Source organism: Urocitellus parryii, chromosome 9 (assembly GCF_045843805.1).
Source record: "Urocitellus parryii isolate mUroPar1 chromosome 9, mUroPar1.hap1, whole genome shotgun sequence".
NCBI lineage: Eukaryota > Metazoa > Chordata > Mammalia > Rodentia > Sciuridae > Urocitellus > Urocitellus parryii.
In genome coordinates, this window is record NC_135539.1 from 137,533,377 (window position 1) to 137,545,949 (window position 12,573).

Below are 12,573 nucleotides of genomic sequence, written 5' to 3' on the forward strand. Positions count from 1 at the left end.
TATAAGAAGGGTCATTCTCAGAAACCTGATAAGCTGATTCCTATGTCATTATTCTGAGCAGAAATCTGAGCTAGGTCCAAGAATCTGGAGATATGAGTAGGCTAAAGCACAGAGGAGGGTGACAGTGTCAGACTGGTTTGCTGTCAGGTTAACAGCCAGGTCCAGGCTAATAGGCCTTCCTCCTGGCGCCTCCCTGGCTCTGCTGCCTTTCGCGGAGTTGTTATTCCTAGTTCCTAATTCCTCTTACAAGTTCCAGCACCTAGGACAGAATTAAATCGGGGATTTCCTGTGGGAATCACGGAACGATAAAGTTGGAAAGAAAAGGAAACAGAGAATCATCCACTTCGGTTGTGGTTGTTTCAAATTTACGTCCCCCAGAATCTTAGGGGTTCGCAAAGCAGCAAGTGAAAATCTGCCATCATTTTTTTTTTTTTTTAGAGAGGAGGGAGGAGGGAGGAGGGAGGAGGGAGAATTTTTTAATATATACATATATTTTTTTAGTTTTTGGCGGACACAACATCTTCGTTGGTATGTGGTGCTGAGGATCGAACCCGGGCCGCACGCATGCCAGGCGAGCGCACTACCGCTGAGCCACATCCCCAGCCCCTGCCACCAATTTTTAACACTCAAAGGAAATCTACCAGAAACGGTGCCTTTCCTGGTGGTGGTATTAATTGAGGTGACCTGGTTCTGTTAGAACCACAACAGACCCACACTGAGCCGGGTTCTGACTGAGCTACCTTAACGCCTTTCACTGACTACATCTCGGTTTGCTGCCCGCGACGCCGCGGAATCGCCCAGGACCAGCAGGGCCGGGAGCAGGCGATTCTGTCCAATGCGCTTATAACTGCTCCGGGATTGTGGCTTCGCCCGTGTGTCCCCGGCCCATAGCGATTCCCTTTCATGATGTGGAAGCTCCTGTCGTGCCCGGCCCACAGGACACACCGCCCGCGTCCCGGGAGACGGCGTTCTCCACAGCTCCCGGGCGCGTTCAGGAACGCGGCGCGCTCGCTCTCGCGCATGCGTGACGCGGCGACTCCGCGCTCCCCCGGCGGACACCCGGGGAAACCTCAAGCGTCGGCGCCCAAGGTGCGCGTGCGCATTCGCCTCAGGAGCCCCTTCCCGATCCTCCCAACCAACCCCTACCCTGCCATCCACCCCGCTCCCTTCTAACTCTTTCGCCCCTTTAAATCAGCCGGCCCTCCTGCACGTCACGGGCGAAAAGAGGTCCCCACAGGGGGTCTCCAGCCGACGCAGCCGCCGTGCGCGCCCGACGCCGCCCGCGGCGTGCAGAGACCCGCCGCCCCGCCCCTTCCGCCGCTCGCGCGCGCACGGCCCTCCGGGGTTGGCTGCTACGGGGACCGCGGCGGCGGCCTCGAGAGCGGCTGTAGCTTTGCCTGATTAGTTCCCTCCGCCCCCTCGCGTCGGGCGCTGTGGTGCGGTTGCCTTGAGACCCCCAACTTTATTGTTCTTCAGCCCCACCTCCCGGCGCGCGTCCTCGGGATGCACTGAGCTGAGGGGAGGGGCGCGGCGGAGGGTCGCGGTCGCGGTCGCGGTCCCTCGCCTCCGAGCGCCCGGCCGGAGGGGCGGGAGTCACGATGTCCGGTAGCCGCCAGGCCGGGTCGGGCTCCGCGGGGACGAGCCCCGGCTCGTCGGCGGCCTCCTCGGTGACTTCCGCCTCCTCGTCCTTATCCTCGTCCCCATCGCCGCCTTCCGTGGCGGCCTCGGCGGCGGCGCTGGGGTCCGGCGGGGCAGCGCAGGCCGCGGGTTCGGGCGGTCTCGGCGGCCCGGTGCGGCCTGTGCTGGTGGCGGCAGCGGTGTCGGGCAGCGGCGGCGCGAGCGGCGGCGGGGCGGTGTCCGCGGGCCTGTCCCGGCTCAGCTGCGCGGCCAGGCCCAGCGCCGGCGTAGGAGGGAGCAGCTCCAGCCTGGGCAGCGGCAGCAGGAAGCGTCCTCTGCTCGCGCCCCTCTGCAACGGGCTCATCAACTCTTACGAGGACAAAAGCAACGACTTCGTATGGTGGGTCTGAGGAGCAGCCCCCTCGCTCAACTGTGCGTTCCCGCTGCTCGGTCTGGGGGGCTCCGGCGGGGGCGGCCTCTGGAGAGCCGGGACCCTGGTGCTGTGCAGGGTCTGGTTAGGGGCGGGGAAGCGGGGGTGAAAGTGAAGAGCGCTAAGTGCGGTGGGCAGGAAGTGCAGGGAGTTTAGGGAATGGGGGGGGGGCAAATAAATGATGGTGGAGAAAAGAAGAAATTTGGGCACGGAAATTGGGTTTTGAATTTTTTGGCTATTTGGCGGACAAAGCGCCTAGTCTGGGATACTTGTTCAGCTACAAGTAGTGGGGTGGAATTGCTGGTCAAAATCTGCTTATTGTAAATATGGTAGATGATGCTCTAAACATGGGTAGGGATGTTTTAAGTAGTCTTTAAATACCCATTTTGGCTACGTGTAAATATGTCCTATTTTAAAAGGCACTTGACCATGTGTGGAGGATACTGTAGTCAGTCTGTTCAGGAAAGGTCCACTTTTCAACTGAATAACTTGAACGAGAGATCCACATTTATTAAATATCTATGTGTCACATGTATCTTTATTACAGCATGCTGTGTAACAGTATACTGAAACTTCTGGCCTGAGGGATGCTCAGGTAGAGACATTTTGTTGTCATGTTTAGCATCTTGAATGATACAAAGTAATATTCAGTCATATTTGGTGTAGTGGGGCTTACCGCATTTAGTGAAAGATGGAGTGGATAGTCTTGGACAGAGTTTGAAATTCTCATTTGTTTTAGTTATTCTTTGTAGGATTACGAGAGAGTAATTGCTTTTTGCTGATTAAGAACTGGTAGGGCTTTGTGTCTTTTCTCTGGAGTAAGTTGATTGACTTAGAATATTAATAACCTAGGAAGTTGACTTGCAGTCGTTACTGGGGAAGTCGATTCACTTCAGGGGTGAAGGGGGCCAGATTTGGTATTTTAACTATGATAGGGCTAGAAATTGGAAATAGGAGATTTCTGTTTATTGCAGAAAAACAATAATGTTTTTATTCATATTTCTACATTTATATTCAATTGTTCTGGATTCAGAATTCATTTTTCATTGAAATTGGACTATAATTGTGAGTGTTATGTATAAATAATTTAAAGTATATCTAAGAGATGTTTGCTTTTTTACCCAATTAATAGTGCCGCATGCTGAAGTAGAAGCTAATAAAACAAATTGGGAGCTCGTGGGATTTAGTTATTGTTTTTAGAACATTCACATTTCAATTTTCAGTTGAATAAAAGAAAGCGAACATGCCTGTATCCACATAGGTCTCTAAAGTAGTGTAGATGTGAAAAATGAGGAAATTAGTCATTCAGTCATTCACCAGATACTTATTTGACATTCATCATCTGCCAGGCACCATCTTAGTTTCAGTGTACTACAGTTAAAGCTGTAAGGAATTAGAGAGGAATGTAAGAGCACCTGACATCCATCATTGATCTCCCCTCCCAGCTTCATGGCACACAGGTGTGCCAGCAGTCAGGAGTCTGAGGCAGAAGGACTACAAGTTCAAGGCCAACCTCAAGGGCTTGGTGAGATTATCTCAGAATAAAAGATAGAAAAAGGGCTGGAGATGTGGCTCAGTATCGCCCCTGGGTTCATCTCCCAGTATTGCAGAATGAATGAATGAATGAAACTGCAAAAGTTTTTCTGAAGTTGCTGTACCCCTTTGCATTTTTTACTAGCAACATAAAAAAAAAAATTGTAATTGTTTTACATCCTTGCCCACATTTTGTGTTTTCAGCCTTTTAAATTTTAATCACTAGTGGATATATGGTGGTTTTGTCATAATTTTCATTACCTTAATAACTAATGGTGTTGAGCATAAGTCAACTACTTATTTTTTATTTGCATATCTTTTATGAAGCATCTGTTCTAACCTCTTGCCCATTTTTCTCCTAAGTTGCTTGTCATTTTGACTTGTAAGGGTTCATTTTAGATTCTGGTTACATGTCTTGTCAGTCTTAGGTAGTGTGATAATTTTTTCCCAGTCTGTTGTTTACCTTTTCATTTTTTCCCTAGTTTTCTTCAATGGCCAAAAAAAAGTCTAGTTTATTGATTTTTTTTCTTTTATTGTTTGTGATTTTTTTTCTAAGAAATTGTTGTCTAGCATGAAGTCACAGAGATTTTCTTCTAGAAGATTTATACGTTTCTTATGGCTGAGATCCACCTCCTTTCATTATCCATGGAATCTGATTATCCTAGCACCAATTGTTGAATAGACCATCTTTGTTCATTAGGGTTTCTTAGTACCTCTCTTCAAATTAGCTATTTATGTATGAATTTTATGGAATTTGTATTCTGTTCTATTGATTTATATGTTTTTCTCTACACCATTACTATACTGATTTATAACTATTAATCTTGAAATCAGTATAATTTTGTTCCTGTATTTTCAAAATTGTTTTGGTTATTAAGGTTCTTTCCATTCCCACATACATTTAAAAATTATTTGTGAGGGCTGAGGGCATAACTCAGTGATAGAGTGCTTCTTTAGCATGCACAGGGCCCTGCATGGGATCCCTAGAACCATAAAGAAAAAAAATTGCCTGCCTGCCTGCCTGTCTGTTTGTTTTTCTCCCTCCCTTTCTCTGTCTCTCCTCTTCTCCTTCCTTCCTTCTTTTCTTTCTTTCCTGGGAGCATTGAACTCACGGATGGTTTATCACTGAGCTACATCCCCAGGCCTTTTTATTTTGAGACAGGGTCCTGGCTGAATTGATGAGACTGGCCTGAAATTTGCTGTCCTCCTGCCTCAGCCTTGCAGAATTGCTGGAATTATAGGTGTGCGCCAGCATGCTCACTGCTTGTCATTTTGTATTAAAGAGGATGGAGGCTCTTAATTTGGGTTTCTTTCAGTCTATTACTCAATTTAGAAAAACTTGGCATCTTAAAGATATTGAATTGTTTGATTCATAAACATAGTGTGTTTCTTCAATTATTAGGTCTTCATTAATTTCTCTGAGCAACACCTTTTACTTTCAACTACCTAAGTTTTGCAAATTGAAATTAAAGAGGTCCTAAATATGATAATCAGACATCCATGGGAGGGTGGGGGAAGCCTTCAGCCTTTACAACATACAGTGTGTGTGTGTGTGTGTGTGTGTGTGTGAGTATGTGTGTACACACGCAAACATATATATACCCGTATATATGTGTATATATATAAAATATATAAAAGCTGGCTTGAAATGGGTTATAGACATAAGAGAACTAAATCTTGTAGAAGAAAATATTTTGTTAAATTTGTCACTAAGTATTTCATGCTTTTGATGCTGTTGTAAATGTTATTTTAATTTTGGTTTCTAATTGTTTCGAGCATATAGCAATGCAGTTTATTTTTGTATATTGACCTTATTTATATCCTGTGAATTTTAAAATTCACTTGAATTGTTTTTTGGTAGAAGATGGGATTTTCTAAGATAGCGGGGTTAACTGCAAATAGTTTTTTCCTTTCATTCCAATTTGTATGCATTATTTAAAATATATTATTGGATTTTTGAAAAAGTTTTTTTTTTCTTTGTGAGTGATAGTGATCTACGGTTTTCTTTTAATTTTTTCTAATTTTTTTTCTATTTTTGGTATATGGTGTATTCATTTGCTAGGGCTTTCATAACAAAATACCACAGAGTGGGTGGTATAAACTTTACAAGTTCTTTTTCATGTAATTCTAGAACCTGGAAATATGAAATCAAAGTGTACACAGGTTTGATTTCTTCTGAGTCCTCTGTCCTTAGCTTGCAGATGGTTGAGATTTTTCTCTTTTTCTTTGGTCTTAGCAGTGTAAAAGCAAGGTATGTGTTAGGGAATCTTGTTTTCAAAAATCTTTTTTGTAATTTTCAGAGCTTACATTTGTGGTTTGATTTCTATTGTTATTTTAAAAGAGTTGAGCTATTACCTCTATACATAGTTCTTTAATCCATCCTCTTCTCCTATGACTTCAATTACATACTTGCTACATCATTTGATATTGACCCGTGGCTCTTGGATACTCTGTTCTTTTTTTTTTTTTCGTAGTGTTTTAATTTGAACCATTTCTGTTGACCTCTTTTCATATTTTTGCTTCTTTATTTGTGTTTTGATGAGCCCATCAAAAGAATGCTTTGTCACAGATCATGTGTTTTAAAAAGTTTTAGCAATTTCATTTTATTTTCCCTTTTAGTTTTCATGTCTTTGCTGAAATTCGTTTTTCATGCATATTGCCATTTTTTCTACTAGATCTACTCACATTAATCATAGTTTTTGTCTCATAGGCTTACCATTGGAATTTTCTCTTGAAGCTTGTTGATTGCTTTGGCTTTTGGGATTTGTTTGTTTTTGGTTTTATGTATATTTCATACTGGAGATTGCATGTCCAGTAGTGTTGATGCCTGAAAATAATTACACCTCTCCTGTTAGGTTGAGTCAGTGTGGTCAGGAGTTGGGCTGAATTTGGATTTTGTTATTGCTGTGTAGTCACCTTTTTTCTACCAAAGGCTTCACATTTCACCAATGTTGTCTTGAGTGTGGGGTGAAGTTTGGGATGCCAGAAAGCTTTTCTTCAGTTTTCAGCTTCACACCTACTTTTCAGAAGGGTTGTGTGCATGCTCTGTCCCCATCCCTAGCAGACACTGTTGATGTGTGTGGCTTTGTGGTAGACTGGGTTCTCCTTATTGCTGGGCTTTATTAATTTATTGTGATGTATGTTTTAGTTTATTGATTTGAGAGACTTAGTATCCCCAGACCATTTCAGCACTATCAGATTCTTCAGTGATTATTATGTACTCAACCACAAATTATAACATTGTCTTAATTCAGTCAGCTTTAACAAAAATACCATAGACTGGGTAAGTTGAACAAAAGAACATTTATCTCTCACAGTTCTGGAGGCTGTGAAGCCTAAGATGAAAGTATTGGTAATCCCATCATGAGGGCTTTTCCACTCTCTCACCCTTATCTGAACCCAGTTGTCTCCAAAAGACTCTATCTCCTAATTCCATTACATTGGGAGTTGAGGTTTCAACATGAGAATTTTGTCATCTATTATAAGCATCTATCACCTGTACCAGTTTCTGCTGCTGTTCTCAAAATGGCCTCTCAAAATTTCTAAGAATTTTTGATTAATTGATTCAGAAATGAGTGTGTGACATAGGCTGGGTTTATCAGAAGGACTCCTTTTGGAATTTTTGACCCAAAATACTGGGAAAAACTTTTTTTTTATGATTCAGTTTCACTGAGGTATAATTTATAGTTTACTGAGTTTTGTTACATATATGTACCTGTGTAATCCCTAACATTTAAAATATAGGACATTTCAATCACTCTAGAAAGTTTCTTCATGCACTTTTACAGTTAAATCTTCTTTACTCTCATTCATGGTTGCCATTGATCTGACTTCTATTTCTTGATAGTTTTTCCTATTGTAAAATTTTATGTTAATTCATGTATTATATGCTCTTTTGTGGCTTGTTTTACTAAGCATGTTTTTTGAGATTAAACTATATTGTTTGTACTGTAGTTTTATTACATTTTTCTCTTTTCTTTTTTTGAGGCAGATTCTTGCTATGTTTATCTGATCTTGAAATCCTGGACTCAGCTGATCCCTCTACCTCAGGCTTCCTAAAAGCTGTGACTGTAGGATTGTGCACTTGTCAACTTTTTTAGAATTATGCTTTCTAACTTTTTAATTATGCACAATTTGTCCACTCTGGATTATTTCAATTTTTTGACTATTTGAATATAACTCAAGAATATTTGCTTATAAGTAATTTTATCCCTGTATATTTTTTATTTTTCCAATATTGTTTTTGCTTGTAGGTGAATTTTTTATTGTAGATGGCATTTTTCAGTTGTAGAATTCAGTTTTTGTTTTATTTTAAAAAATCAGTGCTATCTTGTTCAATATCTGAAACCAGTGTTTCCTTTATTTTTTCACCCAGTTTTTTGAGTATGTATGGTCAGAGGAATGTTGTTTCCAGTTAAATGTTGACCTTGAGTGCAAGTGAATTAGTCATGTTTCTCATTTCAAAAAACACTGTCGTAACACCAATAGCTTTTAGTTCTATTGTGGATTCCCTTAATAAATGCCGCATCACCAAATATTGGACAGTATTGTGTGGAAAAATCTAGATATCAGTGATGAGCGAAAAATAATTCAGAAAAGTTAGACACTTAAAAATGAGAATTTGTAGGAAACTCTAGTTTTTTCTGTCTATATTCACAAGAGTGCTATGTGACAAAACTTGTGTAAGTCTAAATAGTTTCAGGAAAAGCATTAAACAATAAAATTATCTTTTTGGCTAGGGTGTAGTTCAGTGGTAGAGTGAGTTCTTAGTGTGTGAAAAGCCTGGGTTCAACTCCTAGCACCAAAATGAATGAATGAATGAATAATATTACTTTTATCTCAGGGGTCCCTTTTTTTAAAAAACATTTTTTTAGTTGTAGATGGACACAATATCTTTATTTATTTATTTTTATGTAATTGGTGAGACCCTGTCTCAAAATAAAAAAGAGGGCCATAAATAAATATAGTTAAAACATACAAATGTATACATACATATCCATAAAGATAGATATTTTTTAGAAGTACCACATGCCTATATAAGTGAAAACATATATAGACATGTGGTACTTAGTTAACACATAGTAGTACTTGAACACATTTATAAGATACATGTGTACATTGTGTAATAATCAGATCAGGGCAACTGGCAGTCTATCACCTCAGGCATTTATCATTGTGTTGGGAACATTCAGTATAGCTATTTTGAACTCTCAGCTATTTTGAATAATATGAAGCAGTCAATCATCTTGCTATAAGATATTAAAAGCTATTCTTCTTGTCCAGCTTCCTTGTCCTCACAAACCTTCCTTTCTCCATCCTCCTTTCCCAAACCCTTCCAGTCTGACAGCCACTATTCTATTCTCTACCTCTTTGAGATCAACTTTTTAGCTTCCACATATAAGTGAAAACTGGGTATTTGTCTCTTTGTGCTTGCCTTATTTTTACTCAACATAATATTCTCCAGTTCCACTAATGTTACTATAAATGACAGAATTTAATTTTTATGGCAATATTAGTATTCCATTATGAATGTGTACATACCACATTTTCTTATACAGTTTTTAAAACATTTTGTTTTAGTTGTAGATGGACATGATAACTTTATTATATTTATTATGTGGTGCTTAGGATCAAACCCAGGGCCTCACACATGCAAGGCAAGCATTCTACCACTGAGCTACAACCCCAGCCCTCTTATATAATTTTTTACTGATAAGAAAGTTTTATATTTACAGTTGTTTCTATTTTTAGTGGTATGTAATGGTACATCTCATTACTGAAGACATCTTAGATCTTACTAAATAGGGGATTGTATTTCCCCCCTTATTTTCTTAATCTCTATTTTCATTTTCCAAATCTCCAAGTTTCCTGTTCAGTTGTGGTGTATATAAATGTATTGTTGTGAGATATATTTTTATATATGCTTTAAGTTTATATAAATTTATTATGCACAGGTCATTTTCATTTTTGTTTTCTCTTTATAAAGCATCAAGCCATTATGCTCCATGTGCCTTTGGCTCATTCCTTCTTTTTTTTTTTTTTAATATTTTTAGTTGTAGATGGACAAAATATCTTTATTTTGTTTATTTGGTTTTTTTAAGTGCTGCTGGGGATTGAACACAATGCTTCATGCATGTTAGGCTAGTGTTCTACCACTGAGCCACATCATTCTTTCTGACTCTTGCATGATGTGCACACATTTTAAAAAAATTTTTAATTTGTTTTAATTAGTTATACATGACAGTAGAATGCATTTGTGCACTTTGATATACATAGATGGGATATAATTTCTCATTTTTCTGAGTGTACATGTTGCAGAATCATATTGGTCATGTAGTCACATATATACATATAGTAATAGTATCTGTTTCATTCTATCTTTCCTATCCCCACATCCCTGCCCCTCCCATTCCATCACTTTACCTACTTTAAGGTAACGCTATTCTTTCCTAGCTCTCCCCACCCTCGCCCTGCCTTATTGTGAATTAGCATGCACATATTAGAGAAAATATGCAACCTTTGGTTTTGTGGCATTGGCTTATTTCGCTTAGCATGATATTCTCCAACTCTAACCATTTACTGGCAAATGCCATATTTTCACTCTTCTTTAAAGTTGAGTAATATTCCATTGAGTATATATACCACATTTTCTTTATCCATTCATCTATTGAGGGACACCTAGGTTGGTTCCATAGTTTAGCTATTGTGCATTGAGATGCTATAAACGTTGATGTAGCTGCATCACTATCGTATGCTGATTTTAAGTCCTTAGCTGGGTCAAATGGTGGTTCCATTCCCAGTTTTCTGAGGAATTTTCATACTGCTTTCCATAGTGGTTGCACCAGTTTACAATCCTACCAGCAATGTATGAGTGTACCTTTTTCACTGCATCCTCGCTAACATATTTATTGTTGCCTGTATTCTTGATGATTACCATTCTGACAGGAGTGAAATGAAATCTTAGAGTAGTTTTGATTTACATTTCTCTAATTGCTAGAGATGTTGAACACTTTTATCTCATATATTTTGCTGATGAACTGTATTTCTTCTGTTAAGTGTCTCCAGTTCCTTAGCCCACTTATTGTTTTTTTTTTTTTTGGTGATAATTTTTTTGAGTTCTTTCTATATCCTAGAGATTAATGCTTTATTGGAGGTGCATGTGGTAAAAATTTTCTCCCAATCTGTAGGCTCTCTCCTCACATTATTAATTGTTTCCTTTGCTGAGAAGAAGCTTTTTAATTTGGATCCATCCCATTTATTGATTCTTGATTTTACTTCTTACACTTTAGGATTCTTGTTCAGGAGTCAGATCCTAGGCTGATGTGGTAAAGATTTGGGCCTATCTTTTCTTCTATTAGGTGCAGGGTCTCTGTTCTAGTGCCTAAGTCTTTGATCCACTTTGAGTTGATTTTTGTCCAGGGTGAGAGATAGAGTTAATTTCATTTTGCTACATATGGATTTCCACTTTTGCCAGCACCATTTGTTGAATAGGCTACCTTTTTATCCAGTGAATGTTTTTGGTACCCTTGTCTAGTATGAGATAACAGTATTTATGTGGGTTTATCTCTGTGTCTTCTATTCTGTACCATTGGTCTACAAGTCTACTTTGGTGCCATTAGCAAGTAGTTTCTCATTTGGTTGAATGTCCTTTTATTTACTGTAGATCCTCCCTTTGCTGGTTTTCACTTTTTTTCCCCCCCACTTCATCCTCATGGAATATTTTGTTGAGAATGCTCTGTAGTTTAGGCTTTCTAGTTGTGAATTCTTTTAATTTTTGTTTATCATGGAATGTTTTAATTTCATCTTCAAATTTGAAAGTTAATTTTGCCGTGTATAAAATTATTGGTTGGCATCAGTTTCTTTCAGAGCTTGAACTATATTATTTCAGGACCTCCTAGCTTTTGAGGGTATGGGTTGAGAAATCAGTTGAGATCTGAATTGGTTTCTCCCATATATAATTTGATTTTTTTCTCTCACAGCCTTTAAGATTTTATCTTTGTTCTCTGTGTTAGTCATTCTCATTAAAATGTGTCTTGGTGTGGGACTGCTGTAATTTTGTACATTTGGGGTCCTGTTAGCCACTAGTATTTGATTTTCCATTTCATTCTTTAGGTTTGGAAAATTTTCTGCTATTATATCATTGAAACGATTGCGCATTCCTTTGGTTTGTTTCTCTGCTGCTTCATCTATTCCAATAACTCTTAAATTTGGTGTTTTCATTTATTCCATAATTCTTGCATATTCTATTCTTGGTTTCTTGCCATCTTCTCCACATGTTCAACTCTACTTTCAAGATTATATATTTTGTCTTCGTTATATGAGGTTCTGTCTTCCAAGTGATCTAGTCTGTTGGTGATTCTTTCTATTGAATTTATAATTTGTTTTACTGATTCCTTAATTTCGAGGATTTCTGCTTGTTTTTTTTAATTTTCACGATTTCTCTTTATTGAAGTGGTCTTTCACTTCCTATATTTTTTGTTTGATTTCTCTCCTTGTACTATCCTTTACCTCACATATCAATTTAACTATATACAATCTGAACTCCTTCTTGGACATTTCTTCTGCTGTGTTTGTTATCTGTGGCTTCTTTGGTTGAAGCATCTTGGTTTGTTTGGAATGCTTTATTCCCTTGTTTTTTCCATGTTGTTGGTATGCTTTCCCATCTAAAAGTATGGATCTAAGGCAGGATAAATTCTACCCCATAGACCTATAGTGTCCCTAAAGGTTTCCAGTGCTTTATCTTTACTGTTGAGACCAATATCAACAGCACTCAGTTACACAATATATAGCCTTAAACCTAATAGCTCCCACTAAGGCGTCTACTGCTTTCTCAAATTAAACCAAAATGATGAGTTCAATAACTATGTATAGTACAGAGTATTTTAAAAACAATTCAAAATTTCAAATGATGGATGAGAGAACAGAGGTAGTATAGTATGCAGTATTTGTGAGGGAGGAAGAGAGAAGCTAGAAGCAAAAATTCACAGGAATAG

The 12,573-nt window shown here is 39.1% G+C and overlaps 1 protein-coding gene across 5 annotated transcripts in view; it reads left to right on the forward strand.

Moving 5' to 3' along the window:
- Positions 1-1,503: 1,503 nt before the first annotated feature.
- The window catches only part of Cop1 (COP1 E3 ubiquitin ligase), a 172,574-nt gene continuing 161,504 nt past the window's right edge, over positions 1,504-12,573 (forward strand). For 4 of the 5 annotated variants that reach the window (XM_026388476.2, XM_026388479.2, XM_026388477.2 and 1 more), the window contains exon 1: positions 1,504-2,017. In XM_026388476.2, the coding sequence (XP_026244261.1) occupies positions 1,599-2,017 (419 nt within the window). In that variant the 5' untranslated portion in view covers positions 1,504-1,598. Of the gene's footprint in view, positions 2,050-12,573 lie in introns of all 5 variants that reach the window. The other variant, XM_026388480.1, reaches the window with a different exon arrangement.